General features: G+C 36.8%; 4 protein-coding genes and 3 non-coding genes across 8 annotated transcripts; 3 read left to right on the top strand and 4 right to left on the bottom strand.

Moving 5' to 3' along the window:
* The first annotated feature begins 849 nt into the window (after positions 1-849).
* Positions 850-2,693, top strand: LOC100184672 (nucleolar complex protein 4 homolog B). Its single transcript, XM_002131162.3, has one exon. It carries the CDS (start codon positions 931-933, stop codon positions 2,461-2,463), a length of 1,533 nt encoding a protein of 510 aa, XP_002131198.1. The 5' UTR covers positions 850-930; the 3' UTR covers positions 2,464-2,693.
* Positions 2,694-3,077: 384 nt separating this feature from the next.
* On the bottom strand, positions 3,078-3,178 carry mir92c (microRNA 92c). Its single transcript, NR_032337.1, has one exon. It is a non-coding gene; the product is annotated as a microRNA 92c (primary transcript).
* Positions 3,179-3,545: 367 nt separating this feature from the next.
* On the bottom strand, positions 3,546-3,601 carry mir92d (microRNA 92d). Its single transcript, NR_034339.1, has one exon. It is a non-coding gene; the product is annotated as a microRNA 92d (primary transcript).
* A 269-nt stretch (positions 3,602-3,870) lies between these two features.
* On the bottom strand, positions 3,871-3,971 carry mir92a (microRNA 92a). The gene has a single exon (NR_032335.1). It is a non-coding gene; the product is annotated as a microRNA 92a (primary transcript).
* A 316-nt stretch (positions 3,972-4,287) lies between these two features.
* On the bottom strand, positions 4,288-10,986 carry LOC494401. Of its 2 annotated transcripts, XM_018811390.2 has the most exons (10): positions 10,847-10,986; positions 10,298-10,474; positions 9,684-9,785; positions 9,377-9,541; positions 9,179-9,322; positions 8,654-8,815; positions 8,159-8,323; positions 7,487-7,735; positions 6,442-6,653; positions 4,288-6,081 (listed from the first exon to the last, which is right to left on the bottom strand). In XM_018811390.2, the coding sequence occupies exons 1-10, from the start codon at positions 10,865-10,867 to the stop codon at positions 5,766-5,768; spliced, it is 1,713 nt and encodes a 570-aa protein (XP_018666935.1). In that variant the 5' UTR covers positions 10,868-10,986; the 3' UTR covers positions 4,288-5,765. The 2 variants fall into 2 exon arrangements, with proteins under 2 accessions (XP_018666935.1, XP_018666934.1); XM_018811389.2 differs by lacking the exon at positions 10,847-10,986 and having other exon boundaries at positions 10,298-10,795.
* A 683-nt stretch (positions 10,987-11,669) lies between these two features.
* LOC100179971 (putative gamma-glutamylcyclotransferase CG2811) lies at positions 11,670-13,782 on the top strand. The gene is made up of 3 exons (XM_002123991.4): positions 11,670-11,894; positions 12,440-12,513; positions 13,202-13,782. Exons 1-3 carry the CDS (start codon positions 11,706-11,708, stop codon positions 13,407-13,409), a joined length of 471 nt encoding a protein of 156 aa, XP_002124027.1. The 5' UTR covers positions 11,670-11,705; the 3' UTR covers positions 13,410-13,782.
* On the top strand, positions 13,733-21,972 carry LOC100187168 (prolyl endopeptidase). The gene is made up of 18 exons (XM_026833605.1): positions 13,733-13,905; positions 14,251-14,378; positions 14,706-14,801; positions 15,230-15,398; positions 15,724-15,825; positions 16,084-16,146; positions 16,700-16,779; positions 17,035-17,200; positions 17,481-17,576; positions 17,996-18,100; positions 18,420-18,605; positions 18,986-19,099; positions 19,394-19,542; positions 19,899-20,015; positions 20,402-20,497; positions 20,666-20,767; positions 21,080-21,296; positions 21,641-21,972. The coding sequence occupies exons 1-18, from the start codon at positions 13,837-13,839 to the stop codon at positions 21,704-21,706; spliced, it is 2,121 nt and encodes a 706-aa protein (XP_026689406.1). The 5' UTR covers positions 13,733-13,836; the 3' UTR covers positions 21,707-21,972.
* The last annotated feature ends 5,056 nt before the right edge of the window (positions 21,973-27,028 follow it).

Below are 27,028 nucleotides of genomic sequence, written 5' to 3'. Positions count from 1 at the left end.
TTAAACTATCTTGTCTATATGCTACCAATTTTCTGGGTTATAAAATGCGTAGCTGCAATTATTATAAACACAGGAAAATGTGATACTATCTCAAATGCTACCATTGCCTTATCTTTCCCTCTTCTTTAATTAGCCATGAATGCCTATGATTAAAACTTTAAATGTTACTAAAACTCTTCTAAAGGTAACCAAATAAAGGTGTGTAACCGCGAAATGTAAAACTTAGTAACATACATCTCACAAAATTAGACACATAGGTAACAGCATACCGTATTAGCACATACGATCCTCAGCGTTAATACTACAGATATTTGCCCGAACACGGATTCAGTCAAGCGTGACCTGTCTAAACCGGTTATTTGGAGATATATTTAAATATATGGTATATTAGTTGATAAAATTTGCACAAAATGTGGAAAACATTATTGCAAATGATATGAAATAAATATCTGATTAAATAATGCATAAATTAATCCGTAAACGCCGAAAGTTGTTTGTCACGTGGTCTTCAGTTTCCTATCTATATGTTTAGGTATCTATGATCCCACATGTACTAAAGTAAGTAAGTAGAATATAGGTACGTGCGAAATATGTGTTAGCATTAGGATAAGCTACATATTTCTATTTTACGTCTATATATGGTCATAGCCTATTGAATAGACTGCTGTTGATGCTGCAAACAGTATATTTTGACACACAGATTGTGATTAGGTTAATAGTATCCGTACAAGTGTGCAGCCTATCCGTCACATCAAAAACACAATGTCAGTGGAAGTCAGGGGTTATGGCTATAATGACTTAACGGGTAGATAGATTGTTTACTAGATCCGTATTTTTAAAGTATATTTCACACAGCTTCGCTGACTTTATAGTTGTTAACAAATTTTATAAGTGCTTTTCTACAGAATACCTGCTATAAGTTTGTTTACAATGAAGGCTAAGAGTATATCGTCTCTCGTTGAAGGTGTAATTGCAAAGAGAAAAAATGCAAACGACCTGGTCTTGATCATTGAGAATATAACTGTGACATCCAAAGCATCTTTAGTCTTAGAAGCAATTTCAGGTGCTCATGAAATATTTGTGCATTTATTTGAATCTGACAATGTAAGTCTACAACCTGACAGTGATAAATGTGTGACAACCACAGAAAAATATAAAGCATGGACAAATGAACAATATCATTCATACTTTGATTGCTTGTTGGCTTGCTTCGCACATGGGGACCAATCTGTCCGCAAAAGCGCTTTAGAAACTTGTGCAAAGATTATACAATGTTATGGGTACTACTGTTGTACTTCAGCTATAAGGCTTAGTGTTCCAGAAGAACTTGTAAAAAAGGTCACAAAATGTCTGTTGCTGCAGAACGAGTGTTTTGATGAGCTGCTTCAACTTTTAATTCGGGAGTTTTTTAAGTATGGTGATATTAGATACTTTGTAATGAGAAGTTTATCAACAATTCTATCTGATGTTTACAATGTTGATGATCAACAGAAAAATAACTGCTTGGTTTTGTTGGAAAGCGTTACATCACTGATGCCTAAAGAAGACAGTGCTTGTTTAAATTCCTACATACTCGCATATGAAAGTAAACTGCATCCTATTTCAGAAGAAATAAGGGACAAATTTATGACTGAGCCCCCATTTCAAATATCACAACATCGTAAACGCTTTGGTCAAATGTGGCTTGAATTTCTGAAGCTGCCACTCTCTGGTTCTCATGTGAAAAGGGTTTTGGTTATTTTACACGCATCATTGGTTCCTAACTTTTCCCAGCCACGATTGTTAGCAGACTTTCTCATCAACACATACAACCGGGGTGGTGGGCTTTCATTGCTATCCCTGCATGGTTTATTTGTCCTCATGCATAATTATAACCTTGATTATCCTGACTTTTATACGAACCTCTACACGTTGCTTCACCCAAGAATATTTTCTACCAAGTACAAAGCAAGATTCTTTCATCTGTTGGATTTATTTCTGTCATCCACACATATACCATCATACATGGTTGCTGCTTTTGTTAAGAAACTTTCCCGTCTCAGTCTTATTGCTCCTCCACATAGTATAAATACCATGGTGAACATGATACTTAACTTGATGAGAAGACACCCAAGCATACGACATATGATTCACTGCACTGACAAGGAGCATGCAACCATTACCACGGACCCATATATTGAAAATGAAAAGGACCCAGCACTTTGCAAAGCCGCTGAAAGTTCCCTGTGGGAGCTACACACCCTTAAACACCATTACTGCCCAAAAATTGCAAAACTTGCTTCGGCTAAATCACTTGGTACAAAAGAAACCGACATTCATGAAAATTTGGAGGATAATTACAAAGATTTTTTTGATGAAGTTGTAAAAAAAGAATTTAAAGAAATTCCTATGAACTACACACAACCTAATACTTTGTTCTTTGGTCAAGAAGATGAGACAATGAATTTGTGGACAGGAATTTAATTATTTCCTAACACATTTATTCAATACTTTATGTCAGCAATCATATTAATTATCATTAATAAAAAATAATATAAATCAGTGCATTACAATGAAACCAAGCAACTACAAATATTGAATTAAATGTTTCCATTTATAATGTCTTTAACTAAACGCTTGTTTATTTATAGTAGCTTCAACTTTTCAACCTGGCACGGCTTTCTCTTACAGAATAAAAGCGGATGAAACATTAATATTAACAAATTTTATTTAACAGAAATCAATTTTCGGTTTAAATGGCACGGATTTTTATTGAATGAATGAGTGTAGCTTACGGCGGGGCAACGGCAGTCAGTATAACACAGGTGTTCTATTTCATACGCTTCGTGCCGCTTAGAGCTGTATCGTTGTCGGTGACTTTTATTTTAATTTGACAACCCATAAGGGACGGCTGAGTGGAGGAATTGTCGTTAAGTATCTTGCATAGGAAATGTGCCCATAATGGTTGCAGGGTCGAGTTTCGACACGTGAACTCGATAACCACGTTTCCATAAGGCAAAATGTTTTCTTCGGGTTTTCGTACTGATGGTTGATGTCTTCGAAGATGTATCGTGCGTCTGAATTCCGTGTTCGTTGTGTTTTTACCAGATACATAGACCGGGACGAGTGCAATACGACCATGACAACGCAATGCACTTCGCCAGGCCTAAGTATGCAGGTACAGTTTATAAGTTTGGGATTTCCTTTAATCGGTTACAAACATAGAACTAAATGAGCAGTACTTTAAAAAGCAGTTAAATTTAGTGTGAAAAATCAAATTTTAAATGTTGGTAAAGGCGACTGGCTTAGTAGGAATATAAAACCCGGCAAAATGTCACATTAGCGCCTTGTTTGATTAGCAAACATGGAAGATTGACATAGCCCTTCAAATGCTGATAAAGTCTCATTGTATTAAATATTAAAATAAATAATAAAGCTCAGGATCAAATGTTTCACTAATACGTTTGATCAGTTAACTCGAGGCACGAATAAGGGAAATATAAGCTAAGAAGTAACTTATTGATGCGTCAAACTGTTTACCAATTTGTGACAAAAGTAACCGCGATCGGCCGGGACAGGTGCAATACTGTGTTTGCTTAAGTATGATACACCAAACACGACCTATCGAAGGCACCACAGATGAGGTTGGGTTGTAGTAAAACATAATCTAAGATAAATACAGTAGTAAATATAATAATAACAGTTGAATGCCTCTCTTCGATTATGGTAGCGACGATTTTAGACTATTTAAAACTAATATAAAGACAAAACGACAGTCGCTAAAGTACGCTTATGGTTTAAAACACGTTTAGGCTACTCTTAATTGTTGAAAAGAAGCGGGGTTGCTATGTTTAATACTCCCTATTTTAGCTTCTAATGTGATAAGTTGCTTTTTTATACCACCCTAAGACCGGGACAAGTGCAATATCCTAATCGATCGTGCTCTTGTACCAGCCGTCGAGTAATATATAATCAAACTTCACTAAAGCTTCTCCGTAGCGCTATGACTATAAAGACCTGTTCTGACTCCCAAGCGCATGTTGCCTCTCAACTAACTCAGCAGTGTAAATTAGTTCCACCCATAGAGTCACTTAATCTTGTTTTCCGTCGCACCACGACCCAGACCAGTTAAGTTTAAAGGTAAACAAGGCCGACCACCGCGTCGTTCTCGGCCTAAATCCGCTGGTATGTGGTCGCCAAGACTATAGTAACCAACCAACGCGGTTATTCGTTTTTTACTTCTCAGTTTGAAGAAGACATTTCGAACAAACAGCCAATAGGAAGACAACGCTAGCTAAGCTATAGTAACTGCCGTTTCACACAGCTAGTAACAAAGCATATGAGAACAGCCACGGTATCGACTTACCCGCAGAAATCGCGGCAATCAATGGACCAGCGTCACTCGAAGAAAAGAAAGTTCCAGTTTTAGCAATTATCACATCAAAGGAGAACAAATGGCGGGAGTGTCGAGCATTGTGTTTTCGTAAGAGAGAAACACAGGATCGAATTCCTTCTCGTCCGCCGCCCGGCTCGACTTACGACGCCGCTTCGAGACAACTTCGTTATGTGAGAAATTGGACACTTTTCGTTAACGAACGAACTAAGACGCAACAATTGTGGTGCGAATTACACGACACGTTACTATTTTTCTTTAGCTCACAGCTGCCAAATTCCAGTCGCTGTAGAAGCGTTTTTCTTCAAATAAACACTATACCTGCTGAGTGGGCCTGGAATAAGGAATTGCGATTCGAATTGATTGTGTTTGTCGGGTAATCACATCACCAAATAAAATTAAACCGGCTGTTATACTGTACAACCTCGCAACAGCAAAAACAGATTTTACTTGTTCTTCAGATAATTGGCTGATAAATAAACAAAGAAATGGGCTAACTAACTTTTATGTTGACCATAGTTCCCTGGTGTTTAATAAATCCCAACCTCTTATAGCTTCGCCTTTTATTGTTTATAGATTATATGGAAAACAACATGCAATGTTCTTGTGTTAATACAATAGGCTATACGCTTTTCGTAACAGATTTGTACGGCACTGTAATATTAAATACATGCAAAGAGCAATGCATTACTATAGTTCGACATTACATATATTTACCACCAAAACCCAATAAAACAAACAGAATTCACGTTTATATATAAGTAGTAAGGGGTAAGATGGGACACCTTTAGCACATATTATTTAAACATCCTACTGATCGTGTTTAAACAATTAACAACGGTCTATGAGAGTCGTGAAGATACAGTTTCGTAATTCTTTGAATATGTTTATAGATTACTATAAAATGGTACGAGAAAATTAAATGAAAGGAGTCCCATCTTCCCCCAACCTACTGTATAGTGACTATTTACAACACTCATGCATCAGAATTAATAAATCTGTTTTAAAACCGTTAACTGCAACCGCGTCGAAACAGTGAGTTTTTACGTATACCCCGATACAATGAAATATAATAAAATGGTTCTTATTAATTCTTTGTATAGTAAGTTATAGCTCTGCGGGGTAAGATGGAATATCGTTAGCATATAAAATTCATATTTTCTGATCGTGTTTTTAAGAACTAATGACATGTTTATGGGATCGCGAGGATCGGGTTATATAATTTTATAAATATTCTTTGTTTATTACTAAATGAGACAAAGAAAATAGAAAAAATGTGTCCCATCTTACCCCACCGAACTATATACTGAATAACACCAAACGAATAGTCAAAGCTAATGAAATATTATACTGTTATAGGAGTCATAAATACAACACACTGCGTGAGTGTTCATTAGAAACACACAGACCTAATCATCTGGTTGACCGGGATGAGCTGCATGTTGGTTGACCTTCCTAGCTCTCCCTCTCCAGCGCCACCACGCGACTCTGTGTAGGAATCAATCGCATCCGGTGGCGGAAGTGGCACGACAATTGGAGGCTCGGTTTGGGAAAGTTGAGAATCGAGATCTTTTAGGTTCAGTTTCCATTGGCGAGATGCTTCGATAGCGGATTGCTCGGTTTGGGGATTAAACTTGTGTTTGGTTGAAATAAGACGAAGGTCTAAGCTCCAATCCGGGATAAAATCCACGAACACATTTTGAAAGCATCTAGTAAAAAAGGCAACACAATTACACACCGTGTGCTGGCAAGTATATAGGTAAGGCAACTAAAACGGTTTATTTAAAGATTTTATGTTCCAAAGTTTGTAAGAAAATATGATGTAATACATGTATATGCAGTTTCTATACCGGTATTGTGAAATTAAGCGATGAATATTTATTAGGAATAACGCACACAAAACCTGTTGGGGAAAGGGAAAATCCAGCCTTCACCCAAAGTGGTGCGTCTCGCACACATAGGACCTCACATATAGAATGTAATGTACATTGGGGTAATAGGCTTATTTTGGCCCTCATCCCAGATCTTCGACAAGGGCCCCATATAGATAGTAAATGATTCTCACTTACCTTGTTCTCATGATATCACGAGACCTGAGTAGCTTGACCGGGTTGTCCCTGAATTCCTTGACGTATTTCACCTCTGGGTTTTCCCCAACTATGGTGTCCCAATGGTAAATATTGGACCATGGCTCATACGGACTTCTGATCGCCATGCAGCCGAACTGGCGGGCAAAGAATCGAAGGAAAGTCTCATGATCGCAATAATGCACGATAGCAACCTGTACAGAACAGTTCGTACTATATATATAAAGATATTATTTAAAAGCTGGGGTAAAATAATTTATGTTTTCTTTTTTATCGCCCCATTTGGTAGTAAATGAAGAATATTTAATTGTTAAAAACACAACGAAGAATTGGAATATGGTATATTAAGTATAGTAACGGTATTGTCTTGCACCACAGTACTATTTATACATTTATTGCAGCAGCTTCACAGAGCCGGTGCATCATAAATGTGTGTATGCTTTAGTGGCAAACGTATTTTCCGCGCTTTAATTAGAAAGGTACGTAAAATTCTATGATATAAATTTTCACAGAAAATAGGCATGTTCAGTTATTCGTCGGAAACTAACAGAACGAAACGTAAACACATGATGATGTTTTATTCGTCGATTTACAACGTCTGTAATTTTCCACAGAAAACCCGTTTTACTTTAGAAAAAGAGATACACACGACGACGCGTTTAATCGCATTTAACCCGTATATTAGTTTAGTTATATTTTAGTCTCAATAACACTGCTGTATATTCCACCTGGATGAGGCCCTGCATGCAGCGTCGCACGCTGTAAGACATGCTGAGATTAAGGCGAGAATTGCCTCATTACACTCCAAAAATACTGTTGTATGGAACTTCTTAATCGGGATTAAAAACATATTTAGCATATAGTGCGCCCCATCTGTATAGTCAATGTAATCTATTTTTCCTTGCATGACAGAGCAACGACGGTCGTTTTACCACCGATGTTCTGTTTCCTACACCTTGTGCCCACTTACGAGTTACCATATGTGTATTTTTTTATGTCCAGGCGCCGTGGTCCAGGCCTAATTTACCTGGTGTACGAAGGATGCGATACAATCTACCATGCTAGCGTCACGAAACCCGGGGACATGAGTCTCCATTATCTTGGACACTGACTCCCATTCTGTGCGGTCAATTAATGGAGCAACTGCTGCAACGAACTTCCGTATTACATCATAGTAGACAGCCAGAAACCGTAGGTAGGGTATTTCTTGTAGCTTGGGGTCAGACACATAGGGTGGGGGGAAGTTGCAATGAGCTGGAAGCTCTTGGTTTGTTTCCTGTAAAACAATCTTGCATGTTAATAGTGATTTGTACGTTTAATAACATGCCACATTTAACTTTTTCGAAGTGTTTATACGATTCGTATATATATTTGTATAACATAAAAAGGGCAATTTAGCGTAACAGTTATTTTCACAATGTGCACAGTTCTGCGAGGCTCGACGCTGCCACCTTATGTTGTGGACTTGTGTGTTTTTGGACAAGACACTTCACAGCAATTGCCCCAATCGTCAGCCATACATAAAAACACATTTATCACCCACAAAGTACCGTACATGGTAACTCGTAAGCGAGCACAAAGTTTGAAACAGAACACCTGTGTTATAACAATTGTCGTTGCCATGCCATGTCACGAGCATAAAGTTACATCTAATTATGCTACTGCCACAAACCGTGCAGACAACAAAAAGCCAGCTTACTTTTTCCTTTTTATGTTGAGCGTGGTTTGAGTGATAGTACTGGTGGCATTTCTTGGCAACTCCTTCAACAAACTGCTCAACTGTGATGGGGATCGGCTGCCAAAAGAAGAAATGTCTGTCTAGGATCGACCTCTTGTTGTTCGTTGCCTTGCAAACGTTCAATGCCTGCAAATAACTCGTGTCAACCATAAATGACATTGAACATATTTGGTGAAAGGGGTAATTGTTTTATTAGAAAAAAATTTATATATATAACAGGGACACATCAGAGAAAAGATTCATCCCGAATAAGGTTTCATCATTTTCTAGCAATCATGACTCGACAGAAATAGACCACTGTAAACATTTTACCATTTGATGCTTGAAACATAAACTGGCTTTGTGTTTGTAAATTGACATGGTTAACCTGGTACCATGACAAATCAGATGTAAAACCGTCCAGATTTTAAATAGGTCTTAACATTTTCCGTTGGAATAATAAATATAAGTTTGTACCTGATGGTTGATTCTCTCAGTGAACTGAAAAAATGGTTTTAAAAATCGGAAGAGGAAACTTGTGGGTTTGAGATATCGCTTGATCACCATTGTCATACTAGAGGGGAAGACGAAGTGAACATGGTTGTGTGAAAGCCCGGGTGCATAGTAAGTCAAGCACACCTGTGGTATATTGATAATATTGTAAGTTGGGGTAAGATGGGCCATGGTTTCGCTCTCTTTTAATGTCCCATTTAGTACAGCAAACAAACAAATATTTGCAGATTTGTTTAACTGTTTGCTTATACGACACCAAAAGAAAGAACGTTGATAATAGGTAAAACACGAATGGGAAACATGGGATATTTATCTTCTAACTGTATCCATGTTACCCCACAGTACTCTAAGTGCCTAAATCGTATTACAGCGGAAACAGTGTCACTTTCCACATCTAATTACTTTGTTGATGATGTATAGCTGCTGTCATAGTGGTTCTGGACACTCTTGGCCTATTTAGCCGTTTCGATTAAAAATCAATTAGCTTACTTGAGCATGTAGCTTTGCTAGTTTCCACTCGGCCATCTGCTTTCCTTCGCAAGGCCACGATATTTCCCGATCACCAGTGAATACGAGCTTCATCTTTGTACAGTCTTTGCTAAACCACACTTCTCTAGCGTCCCAATAAAACCCCTATATAAAAATTGTTACACTTTTATTGTGTAACTAGTTTTATATGATACTTACCCTGAACAAGTAGAAATCGTCAAAACCTTCCATTTTCATCCTGTACATCTCACTGTCTTTCTCCCATGTGAGAGAATGTGCAAAGACGCTGCAGAGCAGTGAGTAGCAAAGGTCTTGCTCGGATATAAGGCCAGTAGTTTGACCGCGAAGTAGGTATTTCGAAAGCTAACAAAGAAATATACGATTATGTATAAAAACTGATGTCTTTAAGACTCCAATCTTTAGAATTATTAGACTTGTGCAACAATGTACACGTTGATACGTTTATAATGTGTTTGCCATCTTATATAAATGCGTCTTTACTAACCTCTCGGGCCGTCCACACAGACATTCGGTACAGATAGGTTGGACTTCTATGTTTTATGAACGACAGTTCTTCCTTTGTAGAAACTTCAATAATATCGCTGATCTGTAACCAAAGTATAATTACGGGGTAAGATGGTTATTGCGGTTGGAACATGATATCCCATATTTCCTTACCAGGATATTTACAATTTACACACATTTATATAGCCGTGAGGATATGATTATATAGTTTTGTGTATAGTTTTGTATGTTTTTTGTTTTACTAATAAACAGAGCAATAAAATAGAATGAAAAATGTACCATACTACCCCAAACTATACTAAAATGTATCTCAGAGGCTACAAAATTTGAGATAAGGAAGACTTTATAATATTAGTTATACCTCTGTTCCGAGTACCTCCGAAAGTAGATATATTGTAATTGATATAAAAATTATTTATCTCTTCAGTTACAGTAAAAAAGATTAGGTTTAACAAAATCAGAAAGGGTTTTAGCAGCAAAGCGACAGTCGTTAAAAATCAATAGGCGGGTAAAACCATTAAATAAACGGGTCAAATAAAAGCGGAACTGGCTGTGCTAATCCCATAATTTAATTACGGGCATTAAAGGCCTTACCGGATTTTTCCTGCTGATATTTCCAAGCTTTCCGTATTCTTTGTAACCGATCCCTGTCCATATTTTAAACATGCAGGTAAGACGAGCCAAGTAGGTCATGAGCATGCCGAAGATGAAAAACGGATAGTAGATGAAGACGCATAGTACAAATGTGAGAGTCCTTTCTGCTATTCGTCTCTGCATGTTTCGTTTAAAGGTTATACTCCCAAGTTGTTTTGTACTTTTCATTGACGCCATTATGTCTAAACACTAGCAAGATATTTTCTTGCACGAGCAACTAAAAACCAACAAGATAATACTTCTCAAACAAGACGCAGGCCTAAACTGCAAGATCATTTACGCAATACAAACAACCAGAACGAAATCGTGGCAAATCTTAAGTTGATAAATGGTGAAAGTAAGAAATCTGACAACCGGACGATTTGTTTTCCATTTATCACAGATATGGCTGAGACTTAGCACACGAATGTTTGTGTGGACCACCCCTTTACCGACAGTGCGAAGAAAAGAACTTAATGCTAATAAATAAACCAATATACATTCCCTTACCTTAAGAGCAATGACAGTCATTTTGTCTCGGTAGGCTATGGACTATTATGCAAAAATAAATCCTTTGAAGTTAGGCTCCTTCTCCTCTTGATTCGAATGCAAATAGGATTTGCAACATAAATAAATCGGACCGTACTGATCTGTTAAGCTGTAAGAATAAAAAATAGGTTTGCAGTTCAATTATTTATCAATAGAACGGAAATGCGGGTTGTTGTGTAAGTGTAATACTAGGAAGGCCGCTCACGTCACTTGATTCTGTTGCTGCACCAACAGACAGAATACGCCGCTCGCTTTTGCAAACGGCAATAATATTTACTCGTTTGCCGACAGTTATACTCCTACATAATATATCGTGGCTAATTCGTATGGCGTCAGGACCTCTAAATGAGAATATTTAAAACCATTGGCTCATTTCCAACGCGTGCTTGTTTCACGACACCAGTCGTTTCGTATAGAATGGTAGAAGCTGGGACACCTTTGGCAAATAACATAAAAACATTCTGATCATATGTTAAATATTTAACAACCGTCTATGGGAGACGTGAGGATACGGTTTTAAAAAATTTCTGTTTACTACCAAATGGGATGAGAAATTGAAATGAAGAGGTGTCCCATCTTTCCCCACTCTACTGTATATTCATAACTAAAGCATAAAAAACATAAGCAGAGTACTGTAATCACCTAATATTTTCAGAGTATTGCAATCACGTAATATAAAAAAAAGTAATATTTTCGTTAAAGAACACAAAAAATATATATTTAGGGGTGCGTTCTCGGTCCAGGGGAAATATTTAAATCACTACATACGTTTTCATGTAATCTTTGTTGTTCTTCTTCCTTCAATTTTAGTTCTTTAAAAATGCATCTAGTTTATGTGTATGGAACTTTAAAAACAGGATTTCCAAACCATTACTTAATTTCTGATCCTGAAAATGGGATTGCTAATTTCTTATACGAAGCAAGCACCGTAGAAAAGTTCGCTTTGGTAGTTGGGTCTCCGTTTCACGTCCCGTTTTTGTTGCAAAACACAAACCATGGAAAAGGAAATGTAAGTTAATTGGCCAATGTTTGTTGTTTAGTTTGATGAAATAAATAAAAAATATATTGCGAAACTTTATGATTCTGTTTGTTATGTAGAAGCTTTTGCCTATGGTAAGCAAATCATAATGACAAAGCACTTTTTGGGGTATTTTTAAGAAAATTTAAACACAAACGGGATACAACAGTGATGAACACATAAACCAAAAATATATTCAATTGATAGAGAAATGTCAAATTGGACATAAAGTTATTGGGCATAAATAACTTTTTCAAATTTAAGCCACTCTTTGTGCATTATGCACAGTTTTCTTCCAAATACACCTTCATTTGTTTTTAATAAATGCAACTTAATAAAGTAAATTTAAATTGACTTTTGTGTTTATTAGCTTTTTATTTGACTTGTTTACTTTAGTAGTTGTTACTCTCAGTGTGTTTTAAACAACTCTCTTTTTGCTGTTAATTACTTTATTTTCGCATTTTTTATTGAATAAATGTTCGCTGAATTACTCGAAGAGATAAAATGAAATTTAAGTTATGTCAATGTTCATCCAGGTTATAACTGGCGAGTTGTACGAAGTGGACGACGAAATGCTCAAGACTTTGGACAAACTTGAAAATCATCCAACGTAATTTTTTGCTATGATAAACATCCGGCGCCATGGCAAAGCGTGTTTGTGCAATGGTAATGGGTTCAAGTTGCTGCTGTGGTGCCATTGTGGGCATATCTGTCCTCGGGCAAGACACTTAACGGCAATTGCTCTAACTCATTGGTCACTAATGAATTATCAGCTATACATAAAAAAACAAAAAAATCCAAAAAAATAATTACTTAAAAAGTAAGATACATGGTAACTTGTAAGCCAGCACGAGGTGTATGAACACCTGTGTTATAAGACTGTTGTTTTCCGGCCACGCGAGGATAAAGTTACATTCATTCTTTCAAACTAATTAATTTGTATGCATAATTGACCATGCAGTGGAACAACTCACTCCAATGTGCATGTTTGTGTTTTACATAAAGTCAATAAAGTTACCACACATGGTAGACTAGTAGTCTACCAACAAAATTCTAAGTGGGTAGATTTTACCGCCTAATTTCTGAAATAACTAATGCACAGACAGTATTTAGTCAGGCAGCTAATGTAAAATTCGCCAACTGAATTTTAGTCAAGCAACCAAAATGTCTGGTAACCATATTTTTTTAAGTATATGTTTTTTAAGGTGCACCGGTTATTTTTATTATGCGACACAATTGTGCTTTAGTGCTCAAGGTATAATATTTTGTGCTAACTTTCTAACTCTTCTCACTTGCAGATTATACTTACGCAGCAAGATACAAGTGAAACGAAATACTGAAAGTGATGTGATAGAATGTGATGCATACCTGCTTACTAACTACAAGCTTGAATTACTTACTTTACCAATGCTTACTTCATATAATATTACCACATCAAGTAGTTATATATCACCCCAGGAGAGATCATCAAGTGAAACATTGAAATCTGTAAAATTACCCAATTAATTCTGATACAATGGTCTACTAAAGTATTTTCAATTATTGTTTTCAATAAACAAAACTTCATTCTTTATTTTTCATATCAATTCCTATTTCGTTTTACATACAGAAACAATAACAATAATTGAAAATAATATATATATATAAACAGTTTTTGAATTAAATACAGCTTTTAAATCTAGTTCTGTACAATGTTTTAACTATGTAATAATTAGGATCTTGTAGTATATTTTTTTATTTAAAATCTCTTCACACGCATTTCAGGGTAGATATAAATTTAGTGCAAAATTTCGATGTTTTAATATTTAACCTGTATTCATGCTTCTAATATATTGAAGTTATGGTGAAGATGTTCTGAAATTTTGCTTTACATTTTTAGGTGTGTACATTTTGTAATTAACTAAACACTGATTTCCAAAGTCTCCTGTTAAAAATGGCTTTATTCAAATACCCTGAGCCACGCAAAGATGAAAGTGCTATTGAAAACTACCATGGTACCAAGGTATGTATGTGTGTATAAATAATAATGTACTGAGCCACACTAAAAATTTTATATTTTTAGACCCATTTTCGAGCAATACTAAATTTTATAATTTACAGCAGTTGTTTTCTTCTTTCTCAGTGTAGTTTGCTCTAGCCAAGTGGTTACTGATGAATTGGCGAAATTGTCAGCTAAGAAAATACAAGTATCAGCAACAGCAATGTTATTTTATGCATTAATTCATAAGTGGGTATGAGGTGTATGAAACAGAACATCCTTGTTATAACGGCCGCCATTGACTTACAATGTGTAGATAAATAAGTTACATTCTTTAATTAAATGTAATATGTGTATTGTTTGTTAAAGATTTCTGATCCTTACAAATGGATGGAGGATCCAGATTGTGAAGAAACCAAATCATTTGTGGCGGCTCAGAATGAGATCTCCATACCATATCTGAAGGAATGTTCAGTGCGCAATCAGTTTGAAGAAAGGTGACTAACTGTATCTTTTAGCATTGTGTGGGATATTGTGACCAGTCTCCTACTAACCAGTATGACTGTTCTTATATTTATATTCTTTTTTGTTTTGTAGTTTTCTATTCCTTTGTTTATATTGGAAATGAATACCATAATTCAGGAAAAGACATTTAAATCAGTTATCTGTTATGCACATAGGCCCTAACATAAAAACCATAGTTGCCACACATTTTGAACACAGCATGTATGAGTGTTAGTCTACACAAATCTTTATCCTGCTTTTAAACGGTAACCGAATCCACAACTTTCTTAAACTTTAAATAAAACTTTATTGGATGAAAGACTTACAGAGCTTTACAACTACCCAAAGTACTCGTGTCCAAAGAAAAGGGGGAGCAAATATTTCTACTTTTTAAACACTGGACTACAAAACCAAAGGTAAAGTGTGAATATTATATTTCTATTCTATATGGGGGAGGTCCTGACGTTGCGTTTATTGGGTCTTTGGTGGAATCTAAAATGCAGTTTAACCCATAGTTGTTAACTGTCGAACATACGGAACCTCATTGACTTATTAAGTTATGTGACAAAGTTTAACAAAGTTGGTCTGTTCTAAAGCAGTGAGCGGTAAATCTCATGGTTTTTATCCTTAGTAAAATCGGGGGCATTGGGAAAATAGAGTTACACTAAGTGTTGTTAAACATTGGAAGCCGCATTGATTAATGTGGTGAATGAAATATACATTGGATATGCTTTTTTGTATAGGGGCCTCAAGCTGGGTTAAACCTGTTTTAAATTTTACTCTTATTTTCAAAGAGATAACTAAAAAGTCATGTCATGTTATCACACTATAAAAATCTCTACAGTGTGATGTATGTACAAGATTCCCTGGATTCTGAACCCAAAGTATTTTTTGATCCAAACAAGTTATCTGACGATGGAACTATTTCTTTGAGTCGATATTCTTTCTCTGAAGATGGAAGTAAATTTTGTTACGGTTTAAGCCAAAGTGGTTCAGATTGGGTTACATTAAAGGTGTGTACTGACTTATGTGGTATTTACATGTTGTAACTGCCTGGAGTTTAGGCCATATTTGGCCCATTATCCAACACCCAGGCTGCTTCCTTTGTTGCATTACCCATAAATACCCAAAAACATAGGTTAATTATGTATGTTGTTAATGCACAAGTGTAACTACGGGGGTAACGTAGTTCGTGTGATAACCTTTCATTGCAAGACTACTAAGGTCGAACAGTTAGATCGTTTGCACCAGTTACATTTGAAACATTTACTTAAGCAGTTTTTTGTTCGAAAGCAATGCATGTTATTATAGTGAAAAATTTTTATTTCAAATATTCAGTTTAAAGATGTTGAGAGCGGTGAGGATATGGAAGATGTGTTGAATCGCGTGAAGTTTAGTTGCATGTCATGGACACATGATGGAAAGGGGTTGTTTTATAATGTGAGTATCATAACACATGTACTTTATATCATTAATCTAAGATATTTCCTGTATTGTATCTATAGTTGTGCTTCTCAATCATAGGTGTAATGTTATGACTGCCTAGGATGACATGTTACCCCATTTTTTGAAAAAAATAACACTGGTTTGATTTTAAAGTAATAATCTGTAACAGCATGTACAATAATTTAATAATAACCATTTTTTGGAAATATTTTACAACCTTTTTGTTATTTATATTTATTTATTTTTTTTCAGTCCTATTTAGAACAGAAGGGGAAAGCTGATGGAACAGAAACAACTTCGAATGTTGATCAGAAGGTAAACGTAAACAACCTTGTTTGTTTGAACATGTGTGGAAGTTAATGTTAACAACATTATAGTTGTTGGTAAGCTTTAGGATGTTTATTGTTCAATGCAGAATAAACAATTGTTTGAAACGTAACAAACAACTTTTATTTATGGTGGGTTTGAGTAAGATGATCAAGGTTTTCATTCTGTTATAAAATATATTTCATTTAATAGTAAATACTGAATACAAGTCTATGTACAGAATTAAAAAAACGCATCCTCACGATTCCAAAGGAATAAAAAGACCATTGTTAATTTAAAAACATGTTAATAAAATAACCATAAGCTAAATTGTGTGCTAAGTATAAGTTACCCAACCCTACCATATATAAAGTTCGAGCAGTAACTTGTTTAAAAACTTGAGAATGTTGGCTCTGTACCCTGACACTCATAACCCATCGAAAAGTTGTGTGATGCATATAATGTGTATGATTTGTATGATTGTTAGTAATTAAGCCCTTAACTAACTAATGACAATCCACTAATCCAAGTACTGCTATAATTTTTAATTTCAAACTTCCAGTTATTTTACCATCGGATAGGAGAAAAACAAGAGAGCGATATACTTTGTGCTGAATTCCCTGAAAATCCTAAATGGATGAGGTATGCTTGATGACATTATATGTTTTAATAAACCAGGTTCTCCCATTATAATAGCGTTACCCTGCTGTTTTAATTGTTTAAAACACAATCAGGATCTTTTGATATTATGTGCTAAAGGTGTGCTGTCTTCCCCACTGTATTATACATTCGTTATGTTAGCCTGCAAAACTGTTCATTTTTGTTGTAAATATTCTTAGGCATTTAATTTTCTAAAATATGATTTCTTCTCAACATATGCAATGCTTCGTGTTTTAGTGGTGCTGAAATATCAGATGATGGAAATTACATCATCTTGCAAGTTTCAAGAGGTTGTGACCCAGTGAACCAACTATGGTACGCGGATATCAGGGAAATGGGGGGGCAGATTACAAAAGGCTTCACCTGGGTGAAACTTGTCGATAACTTTGATGCAGAATATGATGTAGGAAATGTTCTTATATTTTATAATTTGTTCTATTTTATTATAAAATGCTCATCTGGCATTTATTTGCGTATCGATAAACAAAATACAGTAAGGATCTGATGCTTTGAAAACTCAACAAACAACAATGAAGGCTAAACACTTGTGTAGTAAAAGCTATATATTTGGTCTAAATGGCGCGGGCATCGTCAATCTCTTATTCAAATGGAATCATTCTTGATTTTTGTCTGTTACATTTTCATATCACCAGATTCTTAAAGTTATGTTATGTTTCCCACAGTACATCACCAATGGGGAAAATGTCTTCACTTTCAAAACGAACCTTGATGCTCCAAAATACAAACTCATCACAATTGATATCAATAATCCTGATATGGTGAGTGGGAACATATTTAGTGATGTGAGTGGGAAAAATAAAGGTTTTTTTTCAAAAAATTTTAATATCTTTTTGATTTGAATTTCTTTTTTTAAACAGTGGGCCGCAACTCCAAAAAACCCTGCCCTAACTGCGCCACTGAAAATAGGTGTCTATGTGCAGGGCATGGCTATCCTCAGAAAGGCAAGCCTTCATCCTGAGAACTTTTCAGGCTTAAAGCAGTTCCTGGCTTTTCAATTGTAAAACCAGTTGATTTACGAGATGCTCTCCGAAAAAATATACCAGAGAACTGTTATAACTGTTATAACTATTCTGTTTTATGTCTTTTTCGAAAACCTGGGATTTTTACTGCAATGTCAGTTTAGGAAAAACTTGGAACGAAAAATTTTCAGAATTTTTTTTAATTATTTTCTTTACAGAAAAATTGGAGAAATCTTATTCCCGAGCATGAGAAAGATGTGCTTGAGTGGACAGCTTGTGTGAACCAGAATAAACTGGTTGTGTGTTACTTGCGTGATGTTAAAGTAAGTTTGACTGTTTGTGTTGAATCACTTTGGTATGTCACGATTCTTCTGTAGCTTTAGTTGAGCTGGAAGCATTAATCCAACATTTTCTTTATTGTCAAAACGTATCATTAAACGGTAACAGTACAGATGCAGTTCATAAGTATGCTGTATTGTACACACTTTTCACTCCATTTTATAAAGTGTGTATTGTTTATATTTCTTTGTAACTTTGTTTTAAATTTGAAAAGTATTTCTTCACAAATTTGAATGAAATGATCTTAATTTTATTAGGCAAAAGTATTTGTTCTCCAACGTAATCAATAACTCGTGTATCCAGAGCGTCTTGGAACTACGCCACCTCGCGGACGGCTCTCTCATAAAACAGTTGCCGCTAGATGTCGGTAGTGTTGTAGGTTATTCTGGCAGGAAAGATCAGGATGAGATTTTCTATATGTTCATGTCGTTTCTCACACCAGGTGTTATCTATCGTTATGACTTCAACGACCAGAAGCCAGAACCGAAGGTATAAACTGTTAAATCTTTATTCCTGTAGAGATAAATAAAAAAAGTTACATGAATTCATCCATTTGCGACAGTTAATAAGGAAATGATAATAATACACTTTTCTCATTTTTTACAGATTTTGTTTAAATCTAACGTATTGTTTGCTATGTGGGGTGGCTACTTCAAGGTTATTGTTAATGATAATGTTTATCCAGTTACATGCTTATTATTCGTAAGCGTATACGTTAAAACGATCGTAAAACTTTGTATATCGTTAAACTACTTCATATCAAAAACAACAGTTTTGAAGAATGTTTGAATGAAAAAACTAAATTTGAAGAATAAAAAACTCCATAAACGTCACCGTGACGTAGAATTGACGTCATTTGTTCGATTTAGGTTTTCCGCAGAATTGAAGTGAAAGGTTTCAACCCCGACCTTTTTACTACGAAGCAAGTGTTCTATGCAAGTAAAGACGGGACGAAAATACCGATGTTTATTGTTCATAAAAAGGTTGGTTGTGATTGAAGTTTACCGACAAAGTTACATAGGCGTAGCTCGTAAGCGGGCACGATGTATGAAACAGAAATGTTATAATGACTGTCATTGCCGCCCACGCGAGGATAAATAAGTTACATACATTCATTCATTTAACCAGAAAGTTACATACTTGGTAACTCGTAAGTTGGCTCACGAGGTGTATATAACAGAACATACTTGTTATAACGATTGTCGTTGCCCCGTCTTGCGAGGATAAATATGTTACATTCATTTATCTTTAACAAAGAATCAAATATCCATTTTCAGGACATTGAACTGACCGGTGACCACCCTACACTATTATACGGCTATGGTGGATTCAGTATTTCTATCACACCAAGTTACAGTGTGTCCAGGGTGATATTTATGCAGAATCTCGGTGGTTTAATCGCTGTTGCAAACATAAGGGGTGGCGGGTAACAATATGTGACTAAATTTAGACTTGAGTATTATTTTGGTCGCTATTACGTCAATGTATTTTCGTGATATGAAAGTAATACTCTAAGTCCAGATGAAGCTACGAGTTTTTAAACTGTAATACTCATTTTTTTTCTTATACGTTTACGTAACCTTTTAGCAGCTTAAGCGATATCGGCATATTTTTAATCGAATATTTATAGATTTTGACTGAAACGTAATTTTTTCAATGTTTTTAACTTAAAAAATGGAAAATTTTAGTTTTAACGTGGAATTTAAAATTGTACGGAATATAGCATTGTAACTTTTGCGTTTTCAAATTCCTCTTATGCATTTTTCTATTTATTTAAACCAGTGAATACGGCGAGACATGGCACAAAGCTGGTTCGGTCAGAAATAAACAAAATTGTTTCGACGATTTTCAATCGGCTGCACAGTTTCTTACAGACAACAAATATACTCGTCCAAGCAAGTAAGTATAAGATGTGTATGCGCTTGTATGTGGGAACCTTGCTATTTTAAACCTTCTCTCGTGGACATATTTCCAAAATACTGTCTGCTACACGGCCGTCAAATTATTCGCGTTTTAAATAAAAGTGTTATCACAGTAATAAAATTATCTTTTTTAATTCTTTAGATTAGTTATAGCATACTAGAACTAAATTTATTATTATTTATATTTTAATTCTGGAGATTTTTTTTATTCTGTAGATAGTTATATCATACACGTTTTAAATGGATTATTATATTTTTATTCGTAGATTTTTTTGTTTTGTTAATTTTTTTATTCCGTAGATACTTTTTTTTAACCTGAGAAAAGTAGTTACCATACACGGTTTAAATTTCTTGTATCTACAGACTGACTATAAACGGTGGTTCGAACGGCGGGTTGTTAGTAGGAGCTTGTATTAACCAACGACCAGAATTATTCGGGTGCGCTGTAGCTCAAGTCGGGTGAGTTAACATTCAACCCAACATAAAGTAAATTTATTTATTGAACTAATTTTTTTTAATGGGTAGCCTAAAACCAAGTTGGGAACCACTGGTTTAAACAACCCACAAGCGACCACCAGGTTGGAGCAATTGCTTTTAAATATCTTGTTAACACATATACCCACACAGTGTAATGGATATGCTGAAGTTTCACAAATACACCATCGGTCATGCGTGGACGACAGATTACGGATGTTCTGATGATTGTGACGACTTTAACTGCTTGGTAAAGTAAGTCAGCAAATAAATTAAGCATCCTCAATACATTGGGCTACTACGGTTATGTGTTGGTCGCATGCGATTTGCAATTACCATCTAGACGTGTTTCTAAATTATTCAATTTAAAAATCGTGTTAAAGGCAAAAGGTAAATTTACTTTACACAGGAATATTTAACATAAAATGTAATGGCAAGTTTGTGAGACATTCTATTAGGAAATCGAATAACAAGAAGAACAAACGAAACATAACTCTCCGTATGTGACGTTACAACTCTATGAATGACGTCATAAAAACCTTTATAAATGACGTCACAACGTTCCAGGTACTCCCCCTTGCACAACGTAAAGTCTGTCCCATCTTACCCATCCTTGCTGCTACTCACGGGCGACCACGACGACCGTGTTGTCCCCCACCACTCGCTTAAATATATCGCAACCCTGCAAGACCTCGTGGGGAGATCCCCCGACCAGAGAAACCCGCTGTTAATTCGTGTGGATACGAAGTCGGGACATGGCAGTGGAAAACCTACATCGAAAATTGTATGTTGAAATGTTTAGTTTGTGAAACGAATATTACTTGTACTGTATGGATGATAATTTAGACAAAGTATAAGTAACCGCTGGGTTGCCGCTAAGTGTCTTGTTCAATGAGCACGACCACAATAGTAGCAGCGCCAAGCCTCGATCCATGAACTCTCGGTCAGAGGCAGGCGCGCCAACCACTTAACTTTACAGAACGGTTAGGATCCACGTTATAAACACCGTGGACATGAACACAAAGTGTTTCATATAACGTTTACGAACTTGTGAACTCTGGGTCAGAGGCAGGCGCGCTAACCACTTTGCAACGGCGAAAAAAAGCTTCACTAACTTTATTCACGCAGATTGAAGAAGCTTCCGACATGTACGGGTTCATTGCTCGATGTGTGGAAGCTCACTGGAGTGATTAGTCAACAACAATATGTTAGTATTAATCTTTACCGAGTCACCTTAATAGAAAATTACTCATAAAGTTCAATCTACGTCGCTTAACTGATGGTACTTCTTCGCTACCTAATTCGATGTTTGAACCCATTGCGTGTATACTGTATTTAGGCAATTTTTTCGCTAGCTTGAATGTTTTTGTGTTAACAGAAGCGTTTCATCGGTGTGTGTTGAGTTCATTCATTTAATTTGTCGCGAAACGTTTATAATAAATCGCTTGTGGTATATTATATACTGTAGAAGCATTTTTCATTTCCGCATATATAAATGTAGACACAACTTATACGAGTAGGATATTTCAGCTTCGTAATTGTCGAGGTTCGCGGTTTTGGTCGGCGTTGGTTTGTAGATGTAGTAAATGGCACAGTAGCTTGACTTGGCTATGTGACAGCGGCGTATGATATTTCATCAACGAGGAATAGCCACACCTTCGCCGAGTAATGCTATAGCATAATTATCGTAATGACCACGCATCATGCTGGTCTTAAACCCGGTTTAATACGAACTGCACACAACGTGCGGCGTTCACTTTTTAACTCTGTGCCAAGCATTGCGCCAGATCTCGGCCGCTCGCGGAAGTTGTTTACATTGCCTTTCTCGAGAAATAACAAAAAGAAACAAACGAAGTGCGCATCGGAGTGGGAGCATTTCTCCCAAGAGGAATGAGAGAATTTGGAGCTCAGGCGATCCAAAGTAATAATAACTCGGGCAAAGTAGAAGGATCCCACCGTATTCACATCACAAGTGCTAACTACTTCCTTCTGCCGCTGAAATTAACGTCGTGTGTGTTTGATAATGTGTTTCAGTGACTTCACATCAGCATTATTTCGCGCGAAGTAAAACGCCCATAATTCGATCTAACTCAAAATAAACTATACCCAATAGTCAGCAAAGCACGTAGACCGCCAAGTCTGACACGTTTCGTATATTTGGTTTTACAACTTGCACAGCATTCGTCAGTTGTTCGTTTTTCTGTAAAACTTAAAATAAAAAATGGCCGCCAAGGTTTCTGTTAAAATGGCGGCCAAGCTACAATGACGTTTGTATTGCGCGATAAGTTGTTCAATTTCTCACGCGATGCTTGAAAAAATCTTGTGTCACGTTTCGTTACAGATGAAGCTTGTTAAATGTAATTGCTTAATGTAGCGTAGCAGGTTACAGAGACACTTCAACCTTTTGCGGTAAAGCTTACACTCGACAGTTTATCTCATGCTGATTTATAATGTACTGTTACACACAATTGGTTTATAATTTAAAAGAAATATGCATTTCCTCACCGTTTTAACATATTGGTGAGCAATAAATTACAAAACTCCTAATTCATGGTAATATAGTTATGGTTAACAAAGAAAATATGAACAATAAAGTAAAAAGTTTACATTTTTTCTGTAGCACAGCAGTATACATAGTTTAAACTCAAATCCGTTTTCGAAACATTCATATTAACAGCTTTAGTTTGATGTAAAACGATTTCCTTGCCACAGGTGTTCTGCCATTTTGTTTTAGTACTTAGGCGTTTCTGTAAATTTAAAGTAAAAACAACACCATATAATGTTCAAACAAGAACGCACGTCACTTACCACATTTCATTTCCCATAAACGTCATGATTAATGTTATGTATGGAGGAATAACATGCTGCATATACAGCGCATAGCTATCAGCTATGTCACGCACTGGTGGGTACCTTGTGCAAACATGGGAGGCCAGCCACACACGTGAAAACAAAACAAATGTCTTTCCCATCCGTCACACGAACGTATGCGACACTAATCACCTTACCTGGCCCGCTATTTGCTACTAAACGCAAGCCGTTTTAAAATGTTGACTTTGCTTCTAAAGGTTTTGAGTTTGTGTTTCAGATTTCTCAGCAGCAAGTACTTCAGTTCTCATTTGAGGACGGTTCTATTTGAATAAGGGACTGATGATGCCATTTTGGTCGAAATATATATAATATATAGTAGGGTGGGGTAAGACAGGACACCTTTTCATTTTATTTTATGGTTGAATTTGTTTGTAAACAAAGAAAATTCAAAGAATTATAAAACCATATCCTCACGACTCCCATAGACTGTTGAGTTTAAAACACGATCGGGATGTTTGGATATTATGTGTTAAAGGTATCCCATCTTCCCCTACTCTACTATATCTAACAGAATACAACGGTTTGGACTTGATTTTGTTGATTACATATTTTGTACCATTCGATTTCTATGTGTAATGTGCTTTAGTTATACGACATTACAATCTTCCATCAAGCAACCGCATGCTGTTGACGACGGCAATCAAATACGGCTTATAAGTCGTCTCTACTTGGTAAATCCCAGTGGTGAGTTGCGTCCATTATTACAAGAAATCCCACAGGATAAGTGATCATTATACGAAGCTCGGCCAGCAGGGTGAATCGACGAAGATGGATTTTGTTTATTTGTTACATAATTTGTTGCGCTAAATATAGCAGCACCACTGGCTGGATAAATCACTCCATAGGAAATAATTAATCTGTTCGCGAGTCTACAACCCACAGATTTGAACTGTTGCCCTGCACGGTTGGCACATGTTTCAAATGCCAATAACGTTTATTAACGCGTATGTTGCCCTACTGTACCGGGTGTTCGTGTTTCGTGCAACTGCTGGAACAATCTGCCAATGAAAACTAACCCGCCTCTTGCTCGAATGAAGTTCTTAGCAAGATCTATTGTGCTCGGAGCAGGAAATCCTTTAATTAACTAATCATTCGCTTCGGTTTTATCGCGCTTGCGATCGAAGCTGGGATCCAGATTGCCCGTTGTTCTGGGAACTTCTTATCGCTGCTCGGTTTGTGCTAATCCGGCCAGCAGAGCACTAGAGCGATGTTGACTGGCTGATTCATGGGCACAACAATTCGAATGTTTGGTTACCGGCAAAACAAGCTAAGCTCAAAAAACTTCGTAAGCCAAACAATAAACAAGCATCAAACCGACCTCTCTGTCGTTAACGTTGGTTGTTATTCGAATTCGTCGCTGAATACGTCATGCAAAATTTCGTTGTAAAACGGGTATATTTTCAGAAACATTCTCTGCGTGGTAGGATATAGCAGCCCCGCAACAAAGCCGAGCGCGGGGCACGCTGTTTATTTTGAAGACATCAGTGTCGGATTATTGCGGCCACGGTGGTCAATGACTGTGGACGTGATTGTAAAGCAACAGCAGTAACTGCTGGTGGGCCTTTACTGCATAAATCAGATAAAAACGCTGGAGTCCGCGGGGCTTTCAGTCAACAAGAAACCAAACAAAATTTGTAGGACACAAAGTCCGGCTGCGAACTACACTTTTGCTTGCTATTGATTAAACAACTCCCGTGGGAAAGGCAGAAAAATAGTAATTTAATTCGCGCTTGAGGCCTGCGCGAAAAATTTAATTATTCTTGTTTTAGCTGGACGTAAAATGGTGATTTCAAGGCTCGTGGTTGCGGTTTATGTAATTACGAACTTGCTCGTCGAACCGGCTTAAGCAAAATTAAAACGAAACGCAATAAGACCATACAATTGAAACGTCTAATGCGGATATTCCTTCAGCAACTTGGCAAAATCTGGTATGCAGTTGCTTACGCTTGAATGTTTGCTGCCTGGCGTCCATTTTATAACTTCGCCGATTGTAGCAACGCACGAAAATCCATTGCGGTTAAATCCTATTATTACCGGATATGAAGGTGATTGAGGCGGAGCAGCAGCTGTTTAACGAAATTAATTTCAGCGCTGCACAATCTAGTGATCCCAGTGTAATTACTGCGTTGAAAGGCGTGTGTGGCGGACGCGGTGTTTCGGCAAGTTGGTAATGTGTGTGCGACATCACAATGAACACACGGACACTTCTGTCGACAGTTGTCGTCGCGTGTTTGGTACAAAGGAAGTCCTTGCCCGTGCTTCGACCTGGATTGAGTGTTTCGTTTGCACTTTACCTGTCGTGTCTAATCCGCGAGGCGATACAGTTGGTCACGGTCGATAAAAGCGAATCTTGAGCAAGAAAATACACACGAATCCTTGTGTGATAAGTACAAGGTGGTAGCCGGTCTTGCCTCCCGATACAAAGTTGTATTTGAAATGTGCCTGTCAACGCCCGTTGCCTCCAGATAACTTTGGTTGTCGGTTGATTCAGTTGCTGGTGCGTGTGTGCGTGCAGCACGATTTACAAGCAGCGGCGCACCGTGAGTGTATGTGCGTGCGCAATACGAGTGATGGATTTCCACCCAGACCCAAAGACTTATTAAGGCCGGAGCCGAGCGCCGCCTTTGTATTTAGCACGGCGTTTTTCAATCATTTCTTCCAGCCGAGTGAAGCTAAAAGCAGGCGACTTGTTTATAATCGGCCCGATGTTCCGTGAAATCCTGCGATCGTTTAAACCGTGCGATTTAGGGCGCGGTACTGGTTGGCGCAATCTCTTCATTAGAAAACCTCCGTGAAAAAACATTGTTCAATTGACTAATGCTTCGGCAACTTCAATATTGTATTCCAAACACGGCTATCTTCGTTTAAAACAATCCATCAGCCCACCGCATGATTGTCAGTGTTTCTAAACAAAAACCTGCTCTGTGTCAATATATCGAATCGATCGTTTGTGGGCCAGTGTTTATTATTAATCCCAAACGTATAAATTTACAGTTACGAAAATTTTACCCCATATTTTAATATGTACTCAAAACTTGCTTTAAATTAAGGGAAAATTGAACGAAGAATCGACATTATTTAAAACCAATGTAATGCAATTGGTCCGTTTAAATTGGACTGGTAATCGAATCCCGCTCAAACTGTTGATACTGCACGCAATAAAGGCTCGGTCTCAGCTTGCTTATTTGCGGCCCTTCAGCGTTGAGAGTACTGACTGATCTTATCAGAGTTATCAGTTTTTCATGGAACAAGTGCCGTCATGAAAATCTGCGTTGTTTCGTGTTAAAGCACTCCGGTCAACTCGACACGAAAGAACTTGTGATGTTATCAGTGCTGGTTGTACCCCGATACCCCTGTTGTTTAAAACCTGCACCTTACAGTATTATAGCATCGATTGTATTAAAAATTTTTACCTTGAAATGAAATATTCTTTTCTGGTTTGTTGCATACGCCAGTAACAATAAGCCGACAGTTGCATATGCCAAAAACAGTAAGCCAATATTGACTAATTTGTAAAACTGCTGCAGTTTGAAAATTTTATATTATTCCTTTTCATAAAATAGAGCTGAATCTTACTTTAATGACAGTTCAAAATGTTATGTCGACGCACAAGCCAACGAAGATAGCTTGTATTAAATATTCTTT

This window comes from Ciona intestinalis, chromosome 3, assembly GCF_000224145.3.
Source record: "Ciona intestinalis chromosome 3, KH, whole genome shotgun sequence".
NCBI classification, from domain to species: Eukaryota; Metazoa; Chordata; class Ascidiacea; order Phlebobranchia; family Cionidae; genus Ciona; species Ciona intestinalis.
This window is presented reverse-complemented; position numbering and strand designations above follow the sequence as displayed.